General features: G+C 41.7%; 2 protein-coding genes across 3 annotated transcripts; one reads left to right on the top strand and one right to left on the bottom strand.

Moving 5' to 3' along the window:
• Positions 1–171: 171 nt before the first annotated feature.
• Positions 172–8030, bottom strand: glud1a (glutamate dehydrogenase 1a). The gene is made up of 13 exons (XM_008321690.3): positions 7071–8030; positions 5684–5764; positions 5530–5585; positions 4929–4992; positions 4528–4622; positions 3916–4095; positions 3683–3820; positions 3463–3600; positions 3282–3362; positions 2925–3048; positions 2316–2407; positions 2108–2170; positions 172–1598 (listed from the first exon to the last, which is right to left on the bottom strand). The coding sequence occupies exons 1-13, from the start codon at positions 7459–7461 to the stop codon at positions 1479–1481; spliced, it is 1623 nt and encodes a 540-aa protein (XP_008319912.1). The 5' UTR covers positions 7462–8030; the 3' UTR covers positions 172–1478.
• Positions 7296–13885, top strand: shld2 (shieldin complex subunit 2). 2 transcript variants are annotated; one of them, XM_008321689.3, is made up of 12 exons: positions 7297–7432; positions 9647–9803; positions 10199–10350; positions 10428–11173; positions 11263–11404; positions 11623–11730; positions 11822–12016; positions 12101–12247; positions 12382–12588; positions 12847–13087; positions 13162–13277; positions 13527–13885. In XM_008321689.3, exons 3-12 carry the CDS (start codon positions 10200–10202, stop codon positions 13697–13699), a joined length of 2226 nt encoding a protein of 741 aa, XP_008319911.1. In that variant the 5' UTR covers positions 7297–7432; positions 9647–9803; position 10199; the 3' UTR covers positions 13700–13885. The 2 variants fall into 2 exon arrangements, with proteins under 2 accessions (XP_024916786.1, XP_008319911.1); XM_025061018.1 differs by lacking the exon at positions 9647–9803 and having other exon boundaries at positions 7296–7432.
• Positions 13886–13960: the final 75 nt, after the last annotated feature.

The following is a 13960-nucleotide window of genomic DNA, read 5'->3' as shown; positions in this document are numbered from 1 at the left end:
GGTTTAAGGCTTCAGTTCAAACCCATTTTTGAATAACCCTCAACTCTCAAACTTGTGCAACATCATTTGTTACCCATGACGGTAATAGCAACAGAGTTAACAGTCATTTGCATAGTTAAAGAATGTTTTCCAGGCTCTGGCCACTACAATACATTTCCCTTTTTTTAAACAATATTCTTTTGGTTCTTAAACTACTGACATCTCAACCCATTAAAAGCACAGAACTAAACAGTAACCTCTGTATCAAGACACAACTTTAGCATTTGCTGGTGTGTATACAAAGCAGAGAATCTACTCAAGGACAACACAGAAGGTCGAGGATTTGACACATGGAAGATTTTGGTGATATTGTACATGCTTCGACAGAGACACTAAGATGACAACTTCTTACAAAGTCCCAAAAGAATCCTCTAAGAAGTCAGTTTTCTGAGGCTCTACATCCTCTCTTCCCTCATATCTTCATTTGTGTACGGCTTAAGTGGTCACTTGGCCCACATACATAAAAGTAACATTGCTTTCAGTAACTCATGACCAGTATCTAAATTCTGGGCCAAAGAAAGTCTGTTAAAAGTTTGCCGGACAACCTGTCTTGCCAAGGAACAGGAAATCCAGGAAATCCAGTCTTGAGTCATTCCTGAGGCCCAGATGTCAGTCTTAAAAGAACTCCTATTTAATGGTCTATGTGGGCTGAGTAGAGGCATATCTTGTGCTTCCCGGCTGGGTCAGATGAGTGTAGGTAAATCTAAAGTAGGTATCTAAAGTTGAGCATAAACAAACCTCCACAGAGTTTTAGCTTTACTACACAGATTGTTATTTTTACTAGCATAGCATTAGCAAAACATAAAGAAAAAAGTAGTTAAATGTGGCAGAATTTTTTTTGTTAAATAGAATGTAACAGTTAAAGGATCATTCCGCAATTTCTGAAACAATTAGCAAAAATGCATGGTATTTAGTGTTTTTTTTAGCTTCTTGTAACATTTGACCAACTGTAAAGAATGATTTACTACTAGTGTGAACAGGTGTCTTGGTAAACAGGGCTGAAACTTGATGGAAAAACAAAATATAAGGGCGGAATGGTCCTTTAATAGAGTAACAATAAAATACAACAAATATTAAAGCTAACTGTCTGATATGAAAATGCAAACACTGCCTGGACAAAAGAACGTGGTTTACTGAGTCTGAGTCATGTGATCCAGTAGTGAATTTAAACTGCACCAAATACTTCTTGGCTCAGACTTTTTAAAGTTTTTTAAGTTCTGTGTGTTTGAATGATATGTTTCCAACGCTAATTTGTAAGGAAGTAGCAGGTTTGAGTTTAAAGCTGTGGTTTGAGAATTGTCTGTTTTATATAACAGAAAATAAAGACAAAAGTACATGAAAGCATTTGCAGCTTAAGAGTTAGCGGAATTAAGGCAGAAGGAGGTGATGGACGGACAGGCAGGAAGTAACAGACAATATGGGAGGTGACGTCTCTGGGCCTATGTGAAGGTAAGCCCCGCCTCCCTGTAAACCTTGTACACCTTCTCGATAGCATTGACGTACGCTGCCGTTCGCAGGTCCAGGCCCAGGTTGTACTTGTTGGCTGTGCGCATGATTTGCTGCAGGAGAGAAATCAAGGCATAAGATATGGGGAAGGATAAGATAAAAAGGACAGACAGGGAAAAAGAAAGAGAGATGGGGGAAGGAGATTACAGGGAAAGGAGGGAGACAAGAAAAGGAGAAAGAGTAAGGGAATGAGAGGATATTGGGCAGGGGTGAGGTCAGAGGGAGGATAGGAAAAAAGAATGAACCAGGGAAGGAAAGAAAAGGTGAGACCAAGAAAAGTGAATACATATATAAAAAAAATTTATTTAATAACGTAAACAACGGATAATATTTCAGTCATGATGTTTGTCATGCATTCTTTTTTCATCGACTATCCTTAAATATAACTGGTTAAACTCTAAAGAAGATAATGCTAAGCTAACTCAAATGATGGTTTAGTAACATTCTAACTGATAAATAGGCTGCATCCCATTTCATGGGCTACTTCTGAGTGTGTCTGAGTTGGCGTGTGGGTGTTTAGGGTGCGTGTGTGTGTGTGTGTGTGTGTGTGTGTGTGTGTTACCCTGGCTGAACGCTCCATGGTGTAGGCCAGACCTGAGTGGACAATGTCTTTCTCAGAGGCTCCCTGTAATAACAACGACAACAACAACAACACTGTTACAACATCACAGAAAATAACTGTATCTTGAGAACAGCAATAAAATGTGTTCAGTGTACACACCGTGTGTGTGTGTGTGTGTGTGTGTGTGTGTGTGTGTGCGTGTACTTACAGAAACTCTGGCCTGGAACTCAGAAGTAGGAACGATGGGAATGGAGCCTCCATGTTTCCCAAACTTCCTCTCCAAACTTTCCTGAACGGACACTAAGGACAACAGAGAGTTTCAGTGTCATTCTGTTATGCTGTTGTTGCGACAATGATGTGGAGTTCTGAGCAGTTTGCCTCTACTGCCACCTGCTGGTGGAAAGAGTTTTTCACCTGCAACATCAGTGTTGATACAGTACAACCAACTTAAACGGTGTTTTCATGTTTAACCAAACACTGACATAGCACATAGAGACAGAACACAGGCTGTGTGAAATAATGGTCAATAAGTGCAGAGGATGTGGTTGACATTTAATTTGTTCCTTTTTTACTGCAGTACTGAAGGGAATAAGCTGTATCGAAACATTGGTTTCAAGGACTCATAGGGATTTTGCAGGAATTAATTTTTTGGCATCTACTGTATGTTGGTTTAAACCAATGAAGAGGCAGAACATCAATGATCTGTCTGTCAGTACTGATCACTGCCGTGTGCCTGCTGTTGGATTATTGTATAGTTGTTTTAACTGTTGTTGTTCTTCACTGAGCAGACGGTTGTTGTGTTGATGTTTGTACTCACTGAGCAAATGGTAGTTTGAGTCTCGTTCATATTTGAAGGTGAGTCGTCCGTAACTGACATGATTCAAATTCTTCAACCACTCAAAGTAGGAGACTGTCACTCCACCAGCGTTCAGGTACAAATCCTAAGGGGAGACGGGGAGAGACAAGGAGCGGACATGAGTGGAGAAGGACGGAAACGGCCAAAGAGGAAGAGTGAAGGGAGAACAGTAGGACACAGATGAGCAGAGAAGGAAAAGAGGGAGAAAGGGAAAAAGGGGAGTTCAGTGAGGAAGAGAGTGAAGGAGACGACAGAGGCGGAGTCAGTGAGACACAAACGTCCTTTCATTCACTCTCAGTATTTTTGTTTCAGACTCACCGGAATCACCAGGATGTTTCTCTCCATGAAGATTCTGTCAGCCTCAGGTGTGGTTGGACCGTTAGCACCCTCTGCAATTATCTGACAAAACAAACAAAAACACAGGTTACCGAGGCATAATGGGAAAAAACAGGAAAGTTTGGATTTACTCAATGAAAGTACAGTGTGTATGCCTGTTTACCTTGGCTTTGACCTTGTGTGCATTCCTCTTGGTCAGTTGTTTCTCTCCAGCTGCAGGGATCAGGATGTCACAGTCGGCCTCAAGAAGGTTTCCTTCGTATGGGGTCGAGTTCGGAAAACCAACGATGGTTCCATTCTCCTAAAAACAGAAAGACATGTGTAAGACCAGCACTGACCAGAGACCAGGTGGTCAAACTAGTTGGGATACAACAAGAACTGACCAGTTTGTACTCCTCAAGCTCTTTTGGGTCCATGCCGTTGGGGTTCCAGATGCTTCCATCCAGTTCTGCCACCCCAATGCACTTGGCTCCGAATCGATGAAGGTAACGCATGGAGTGAAGACCCACATTTCCAAAACCCTGCAGACAGAACAAAGGTCAGTAAACTCTAAATGTTACATTTTATTTTTTCCAAGATAAGTGATGCCCCCTGCTGGAAATACAAAGGCACCCACCTGGACCACAAAGGTCTTGTCTTGGAAGCCAGGACACATCCCAAGCTGACTCATATATGAAGCCTCATTAATGAAGTTTTCAATGCCGTGGAAAACTCCACGTCCGGTGGCAGATATGCGACCGTGAATTCCTCCCTGACTGATGGGCTTTCCAGTGACGCAGGCATGAGCGTTTATGTCCTGGAGGAAAAGAAAAGGCTGGTAAGATTAGATTAACAGAGTACAGAGATGAGTTCTTTATTTTATAACAGAGACCAAACAAATTCAGTCACTCTATCTTTATTCTGACGTGTCCAACAGGAACCTCGCGTCTATAAACTTCTGACTTTTTTTTTTCTTCACCAAAGTCCATTTGGAAATTAAGCAGTTAAACGTGGCACACAGGAAACCTCATAGCAGTGATGAGACCTGACCACAGGGGGGGGCACTTGTAACCAAAAATAATAGATTTCCTCTACAGATTTTGATAGGGGACATTTACAGCAGTGTTCCCTGAACTCCACCCAAACTGAAATGACTGCATTTCCCTGTGGACTTTGACACAGGAGAACTCTGTCCCTATATGTTATATATCATTCTCAGTCTTGATGTTTGTTCAGAGTTTAGACTCACAAAGTGTCCCATGGTAGTGGCAAAGGTGTCTGCGATCCAGGACATCTCCCTCTCACCTGTGCTCATGTCTGGAGCTGGAACATCAATACCAGGTCCTGCACAGCCACGTAAAACAAACACACAAGAAATAAAAACATAGTTAAAAATACAAACAAATACAAAGACCAAAAAGATGAAACATACTGATTTAAAGGTAGGAAAAATCAAGAAACAGGAAATTAAAAAGAAGGTCATTTTCTGATACAATACTACATCATTGAGGCTACATTACAGTGGCCGTAGTTTAGAGAAGGTACTGCTCATTATGTTTTTTGTTTGAAAACAACAGAATAGGTTGGAATGTTTCCATAGATTCTTTTCAGAGCAGAACTTGGTAAATCTGTTCCTGGCTGATCACTCACCAATGAAGCCTTTTTTGGCGAGCTCGATCGTCAACCGTCTGGTGATTTTCTCCAGCTCAGTGTCCTGAAAACATGCAAACCCCAGGTGAGTTCAGTTTGAGAGGCCATGGTATCAACAAAGATTCAGTTTCCACCCAATTAACCAGCTCCTCACACAGAGACCCAGACTCTTGGAGTACGACAGTACTTATAACTCTGGAGCCAAAGTCAGGACCTGGACTGAAAGACCTAGAAACCAATGAGACTTAATGATTAAACTTTAGTTTGTGTTAGTGTTAGGTCAACAAGTCGGTAAAGTGTTTTCATTGAAGAAATCTGGTGAGTCATGAATCATGAGTCATTTGTCAAATGATGACTCAGGTTTTCCTATAGTGTTTCTGTGTATGTGTGTGAGTTGTTTTTAAATCAAAGTAACATTTCCTTCATGGTATTATTTCCCCAAGGAGGAGTGGTGTCCTGTGAAAAAATAACGTAGCCAATTAAGTGTAAAAAAAAAGTATCCTGAAGCCACAACTTGAACCTACAGATGGTGGCGCTAGAGCAAGCAGAAATTAAATAGGTTTAAAAAAATGTGTGTATGTGTGCCCGTGTGTGAACTCACAGAGTAATTCTTTGGGTTAATCTTCACTCCAGCTTTAGCTCCACCGAACGGCACATCTGCCAAACGTTAACAATGATCAGAAGTCAGTTATTTAAACACCATACACTTTTGTATCTGTGTGTGTTTGGAGGTCGGGGGGAGGGGGTATACTCACCAACCACAGCACATTTGTATGTCATCAGCGAAGCCAGGGCTTTCACCTCATCCATGCAAACGTCTGTGCTATAACGAATTCCTGAAAGTCACAGCAGATGATCAGCTTGTGTTTATTATTATTAATTAATTCACTGAAATCTGCTGCCTCATTCAGAGAAATTCTTTTTTCTAGTTTGTCCAAAAAAACAACTTTTTATGTCAGAACTTCATAACAACAACAACCCTTTAAGTATGATGAACTGCCCCTTTAAGAGACTGTCACTGCAGAAGGAACTCAACTGAAGAGAATTCTGTAGTAAACAAGACTGTGTCTGGAAGGAAAATAAAAACGCAGACAGTGGAGGGAGGGAGGTTAGCAGCAACTAATAAGTGTGGGGTGGAGTCACTCTCACACACAAAGGAGAAAAAGACTTGAAACAGGTACAGTATGTACTAAAAAAGGTGTGAGAAAATATTACAGTGTGGAAGTGATTAGTTGTGACAGGGTTGTGTATGAAGGAGCAGTACATAAAAAAATGTATTGTGTTAAACCTGTAAATATTCTAGTTACTTTTTGTCTCATTTTTCCATAACGTTTGGTGTGTTATACCTGAAAAAATGGTTAGTACACTTCGTGATCCTTCACTGCGTTTTTCAAACGTTACAAAAGTGCTGTTCACATCGGTTAATGTACACACACTACAGCCTGCAGGTAATCCTGCTTCTCAACATTCCTGTCAGAGGAGGGAACATCGCCACCTGAGGGTGGTATAAGTTATATTGTATGGCACGTAATGATCAAATGTAGGCTACACAAGAGTCCGTGCTGGTAACAAATTCAACTTGTTGTTGCTTTCGAATAAGCTTCGTTTAAAAGGTCACATTTTATTATTATTGTTAATCACAAACCAAAGAGGTTGGGGTCAGGGGTGATTTGTGACAGAGCGACAGCAGCTAAATTGAAAGTTGAAGCTAAATTGAAGGTTTATTGGACAACCATGAACGCTTTAGAGAGGGTTGCTGAGATTGAGCAAGATGCTGTTTGTACTGGCGGACAAAGTTTAGGACACAGACAAACAGAACCTCATCTGTACTTGGAAGGAAATGTGTGTCCGGTAGGAAAATATCTGCTGAAGATGTGCTTCGTCATTAAATATGCATGGAAGTCCAATAGTTTGGATTTCTTTGCAAGGTAACTTGGCACAATTATATTTACCCTTAATGCTGTGTTTTATTTAATTTGTTAGTGTAATCATTTGCAGTGTTTTTTTAACTAAAATGTAAACATTGTGTAAACACCTTTCCATAGATGACTTTCTGATTTCAGTTTTTGCAAACATCGCGATATTAGCGTCAATGGTGATTATTTGAGCCAGACAATGTACCAAGTCTGGGGGGACTCTCACCTCCTTTGCAGGGTGTGCGGTGCTGGCTGTGTTGAGCCCGGTAAGCTTCGATAACTTCCCACTCCCCGTTGTCTCTTTTCAGGGGGAAATTCAGGCTGAGAACGTGGTTACACGGCTTAATGATCCTCAAAATCCCGCGAACAGTCTTCCGCTTCTGCTCGGGACTGTCGCGGTTCCTCAGGTCCTCCACTAGCTTGTTTTCCACAATCGCCGCACCGCGGTCGAAGAAACCCTCCACCATGCTGAAGAAGTTCGGGTCATCTTCCTGATCCACGGCCTGGCTGTAGCCGCGGTGGTGCCGCAACAGAGAGGAAGACACTGGCAGAGCCGAGTCAACGGCCAGCACAGATCCGGCTGCTCGGGTAAGGAGTTCTCCGAAACACCGATACATGTCAGCAGAAGTTATGGGCTAATTCTGGGGGTCCGATTAAGGGGATACGGCGGATTGTCGGGACAGTACCAGGAAATGGGATCACGATATAGAAAAACTTTTACCGCAGCGACCGTAAGAGCAGCAGCAGCGGCTCCTCCTTCTGCTGACACTTCCGGTTTAATTCCACCCAAACTTCTGTTGCACGCGATGTTTAATCAACGCCGAAAGGCTGTTGGTTAGGTTAACAATAACGTCCGCATTATAAGAGTGTGAAACACACTATTGTCAGTTTAATGGAATGCGTGGACGACAAACACGAAAAGAATGACGTTCGACATTTTGTTATTTTGACGTATTTTCATTTATTAGTTTGAAGTGAACTATGATCTCAGGGATACTTGTTGGAACATGTCCAGCATCCGTTCATTTTCGCTCAAAATAAAAGCACCATCTATTCATTAGCAACAAGCTCCATGTTATTAACTTAGTTAAAGTCAGCGTGGCAGTTTTTTTAACCAGTTGTTTCACCACATTTCTATCATAATACAACTTAAATATTTTAAGTCGACGCTGCGTTAATCTAAGTACCCGCTACTGCTCTCGATCGTTGTAATTTATCCTTTTACATGTTAAAACATGTTAAAAGTATTATCTATCAAACTTGGTCTATCACATTGTCATATTTGTTTGGTAATTTATTTAGTAATGACACTGAAAAGCCTTATATTTTTCCCCTGTCTGAATCTTAAAGACACTTCTATTCGAATCAACAAATAGGTTCTTGGTTACTGGTTAAATTTAGCATGTTAATATCGTTTGTACATTAAGATTAAATTATTTGTGATTTAAATAATAATTAACCTTGTTCAGCGAGTGTACGTGCTCAATCACAGGTTTTGAATATCATCTTTTCTAAACCTAGTGCTTAGAGTATGAAGGTCAAGTAGGGTTTACGATGCTATTTATATTTTATCTCATGTAAAGCCAAAATTAATTCTAATGGTTAAAATGTATTGCCACGGATATTTTTGAACTATTATTCTTTAAAAATAAAGTGTTTTTTGTTTGTTTGTTTTTTTAAAGCACACATTATTTACGTGTTTGGGTGTTGTTGTTTTTGGGGGGGTGTAGTATTTTCAACTGTCATTAATATACTGACTATTTGTGTGTATAAATAACTTAATAGTAAATGTCTCCACGTTTCCTTCCTTTCTTTCTGCTTCTATGTTAATACTTTTCCACCACCACAATGTTTATGCTTTAATATGCTTTTCAGTTTATCATCTTAAATGCTAAGATAAAATAGCATTATCTTTTCTTGTGGTTTTACTGTGTACACTTTCACGCTAGGCTAAACTGACTGTTGCTCCATGTTTTGACTGTTGCTCCTAAAAGGATTATTCTGTAATTATGTTTTCAATTGTTAACTTGATCATGTAACGTTCCCTCTGAACCGGGAGTATTTATTCCTTTGGATTTTGTAGTGGGAATGACTGCCTGCTAACGCAGTTCCTCTCTAGGAACCTGAATGACAGCATCAGGTGGCAAGAAGCAGAAACCAGCAGTGAGTCACGTGATGCAGACCGTCAAAGGACAAAAATGGACACAGAGACATGTGACCGACATCTCACACACTGAATGTCAGTTCACGTTGGGTCACAGGTGCTGCAGCATCATTTCTGCTTCAAACTGTCAAACAGCCTTTTACAATAGATAACTGACGTTTAAACAGTCCAAATTGTACACAAATAAGTATTTTTACTGCTGTGGAATGTGCTATCTTGACTCAGGGTTTGTCTCATTCACTTATTTATTTACTCCAGTGACACAAAGTGACCACATGAGGGTGCATTTTCTCAGCTGCTGCCATGTGCCAACATGTACCTGTATCATTTTAAAATCAAGTCAGCAAACACAGTTCTTCAAAAACTTCACCACTCCCCAAACGGAGCCCCCTAGTTCCAGCTGATACACCACCACCTCCCCTGCGTTCTGCTTTCTGATTGGTTGTTGGGTGAATTATTGTTTCCATCTGTGAAACCCCCCTGTTCTATGTAAAATCTGACATGTGCACATTAACTTCAGTTTCTGCCTATGAAAATAATTCCTTACAAATGTCTATATATTTTTTTTTAGTTTCTCACACTCTAGAAGCCATGTGTTTGTTCTTAGATCAAGATTTATTTGCTCTCGTTTGTTGTAGGTGTAGTGTGACATTGTCCAATCAGAGCTCCTGCTTCAACATCTTTCAACTTCAGTTTGGCTGAACCTCAAAAAGGATGTGAATGATTTGGGAGGCCAGAAGACATAAATGTACCCTGGGGAACCCTCTGTTCATCCTGAGCGACTGAAATCTTGAGGTTTGGTTCTAGGATTTCTCCTCAGCTGTTGCTGCAGTTTTGCCAACAAAGCAATGTTTTTTAAAAAGGTTGTTGGGATGTTGGGGTTGTTTTTCTGATTGGATGGAGCTGTTTTCCAATGTATCATATTTTGTGCCAACCTTAGTTATTATTTTTGTCCTGTCGTCATTTTTCCAAAATTATTTCGTAGTTGTACAAGTTTTGTCATTAAAGATACTGGACAGCCTTATTCTAATTAATTAATATCTACGCTAATCAAGGAATTTTTTTGCCTTTCCATACTCAATGCTAGAATCCTTCGTTTTTTAAAAAAGGCAAAATCTAAGATTTTAATTCCTAAACTTTGATTATACCAGCTGTTTACACTGATTTAATGATTTTTCTTATCACGTTAGCATGTGTGAACCCAAAAAGATCCACGTGTTTCTTGGGGCTCCTCCTCCTTCCTCTGACACTGAACCTGGCCAGGAGTGTGATGGTCATCATCAAAGTGGACTGAGACACCTGGACCTCACCTGGACAGAAGGACGCTTGAGACCTTTGACAGGTGAGGTCAATAGGGATTTAATGACAAACGTACTTTTGGTTCTTCAATTTAGTCAAAGTTCTTTGCTTCTTTTGTAGGCTCTGCTGAAAATGATTGCCTCACAGAAACATCCAAAGGGCAGGACAAGAAGCTCCAAACAAGCTGCAATCCAAACGGAGAGAATGAGTGTTCCAGCGGTGGTGATCATGAATCTGCTGAAGGATCAGATCCTGACAAAGAGGATCAGTGTTCTGCTTCAGTTCACGAGTATCTAGACAGCTGTTTCCCTGCAGCTCAACCAGAACCGGAACCTAATCCTTCTCACTGTTGTGAACCCAAGTCATTAGAAAGTGTTGTTCCGTTGCGTACTGAGAATGATTACCTTGCCACCTGGACCCTGAGTCAGGCCTTAATCCTGAGAGGAAGCCAATCAACAAGCAGTCCAGTAAAAAACCTGTCTACTCAAAAACCACCTCAAGTCCAAAGTCCTTCTCCGGCCTCTTCCAACACACCTGAGCTGTTCAGCCCCATCACTCCTTCACCAGAAGCCTCTGTCGAACTCTTCAGCCAGATATGCACGACAGAAATGGTGGAACAAAGAGGAGTTCTCCTCCAGGCCACTGTGAAGGGAGTTCTTTACTCTCAAGAGGCTGAGCCTAAAACTGCCCACAGTTTGAAGAAGGCTCGCAAGTCTGAGGATCTGAGGACTGAGACACCACGAGACAAAGTCCGGTCTGTTGGCCTTTACACTTCCACCACCCATCTGATCAACTGTCAAAAACCAAACGTGAAATATTGTGTTCTGGTGGTGGCAGTTCATCCCTCTCACATCAAAGAGGTCAAGGTGAGACATCAGGGTTGTTCTGACTCCTCCATCCTTTACATCTGTCTGCAGCCTGTTTGATAACCCTGTTTGAAATGCTTGATCGACAGATGAAGTCCACAGGGACTTTTGTTCCTCTGGCGTCCTTAGTTGTGACGGATCAGTCAAACGTGGAGTTAAAAGTGGTGCTGTGGCGGAGGGCGGCATTTTGGGCGGTGGCCGTTTCTCCTGGAGACATTCTGCTCATCACAAGTACAGAAAAGAAAACCAAAACACCAGACTTGGTATTTAGTTTCTTTAGTGGAACTCGGACCTAAGGGATGAGAATTCCTGTTCACTCATATACGAAGCTGCTTAATTATTTATTTTTCACCCTTAGATGTACTGTATGAGTCATCTTAGTATTCAAAGCTGACAGTCCCACTTTTATTTGTTATGACAATGTTGCGATTTATTTTTTTGCTGTCCAGATCTTCAGGTGATGGAGGACAGATGGAGAGGAGAGACAATCCTTCAGTCCACATTCAGCAGTAAAATGCTCAGTCTTGGACATGTTGCTGCATCCACTCAACCAACAGGTACAAGAGGACAACAGGTCCAACTGTCCAGTTGTCTATACGTTTCTTTCCATCTTTGTCCAGCCAGCTGTCTTAATCTCTATCTCTGCAGCTCCTCAGCACGTTGATGCTCAGTCGGTCAGTGCATTGTGTGTGTTTCTACGTGAACGCCGCCCTCTGCTGGCATCTCTGCCTCCTCCTGTCCCCCAGGACCTGAAACGAGTCCCTTACACCTCCTTGAGTTCCCTGAGAGCCAACATGCTTGTGAACATTCTGCTGCGAGTCAGGCATGCACACATGAGTTCAGGTTGGAGGGGTGGGCGGAGCTACAACATTTATGTTGTTCTGTGTGACATTTTTACTGTACGACTTGTTTCCATCTTTCTGTCAGAGTGGCGAGAGGAGGCTGAGTCTCGCTGCAGATCTGCCCGTCATTCCAAAGTGGTCCTAACTGTTGAGCAGGCAGATGGACAGCAGGGGGTGCTGCTGTTGTGGGGGGCTTCTAGAGACTGGTTGCCACGCTTCACCAGAGACTCAGGTATTTTGCAGGAACTGCTGTAAAATAAAGTGTTCTGCTTGATGTTGCCCTATCGAAGGCTGTAAGGTTAGCCAGTATCACACACACTTTCTAACAGTCCAGATTAAATTTACCTTCTCATCTTTGTCCTCTAGGGGGCGTCTGGGACTTCCGTGTCCTCCTGGTGAGGGACAGTTTGTCTTCTGACTGCCTTGAACTTCACTCCACACCCTGGAGTTCCTGCCGCCACCTCCAATCCACAGATCGCCGCCTGCAGAATTTCTTGTCTCCACGGCGCAGCCTGACAGTAGACGGTACCGTGGAGCTTGACGTGGACACGCTGCTGTCACAGCAGTACAGCGGTCAGTGAGACAATGACATTAATGGTAACGAAGATTTAGTCAGGTTAAATTATCAATAAAATACCATTTTTGGGTTTAATATATTAGTCACTAATTTGTAGCTTCAACTGGAGTTAATCTGTTATTCTGTATCTTATCAATTTGTTCCATTCAACTAATTTTCTGGAATTTAAAGAAAAAAATGGCCAAAGATGTTTCTCCATTGACTTAGGAGTGAGAGAGTAAATGTTTTACGGTATTTTTCACTTTCTCCTCCAGGCTTCGTAGAGCTGCGAGTGCACGTCATGTCCTTTCGCTTCCAGAACACTCCGTCCTCCCAGAATGCACCTGTGCTCCTGGACAGCACCACCACTTTGGAGGGAATTCTAGAGCTGCTGAGTGAAGATGTCACGTATTCCGGCTGCGGTCGCTGTGCAGCCGAACTCCGTACCGACGCTAACAGCATCTATATTCCTTGTTACCCCTGTCTGCCCCATACGTCTGTACGGCACTACTACAGGTAAACACTGATACTGCAACATTATGTGCCTTGTTGTGATACTAGTTCATTTACTGTATGTGTGTTCATTCTAGATCAGCCGTGCTGACAGTGAGTGGGCGGGGTTGCACATCGTTGTGTGTTCAAGTCCCTCCTATTGCTTTGCAGGAAGTCCTCCATGCTCCACCAGATAAACTACAAAGGAGCTCAGGTGTGTGCACAAATATATTTGAGTCAAATTTATTTTAAGCTAACCTATTATACTGGTTTTCACTCTCCAAGCTAAGCTACCTTAGCTTAGCGTTCCCTTGTTTTCCCTATTTATGCTAAGAAAAATTCACCTCACTCCAAAAGATGTCAGTTTTTTTTCACCATTTTGGCTGTTTAACCCTGGTTTTTGGTATTAACATTTGCGCCTCCTGTTGGCTGACCCCAACTTCTTTGTTTTTGAAATCTGAAGCTCCAGGTTCTTTGATAAAACACATCCAGGTGGCAGCAGAGAGACTACAAGCCCTCCTGTCGCTGCCAAAGAAAACATTTGTCATCACGATCAGGAGCAACTTCCTGTGCGACGAAAACAGCATCATCCTCAGTCAGGACTTCACGCTGCTCAACCTTCAGTTTCCCAGGTGACGAGGAGATGACGTTTTCACTTGTGTTTGTGATTAGATTTTCTGTTTATTATACGTGTTATTTGTATATATCCTGTATTTGGCTAATTTTCATTTTTTTGTACATTGAAACCTGTGGGTTTCTTGAAATAACACAGAAACATTTTTGTACTATTAATTACGGTTTCATTAAACATTTGTTTCTTCACCAATGCAAAATTTAATTGATAAAATATTAGATGCTGTGTTAGTGGTAGCAGAAAGAATGTTGGTATTGTAAGAC

The sequence above is a fragment of the Cynoglossus semilaevis genome, chromosome 12 (genome assembly GCF_000523025.1).
Source record: "Cynoglossus semilaevis isolate Cse_v1.0 chromosome 12, Cse_v1.0, whole genome shotgun sequence".
NCBI classification, from domain to species: domain Eukaryota; kingdom Metazoa; phylum Chordata; class Actinopteri; order Pleuronectiformes; family Cynoglossidae; genus Cynoglossus; species Cynoglossus semilaevis.
This window is presented reverse-complemented; position numbering and strand designations above follow the sequence as displayed.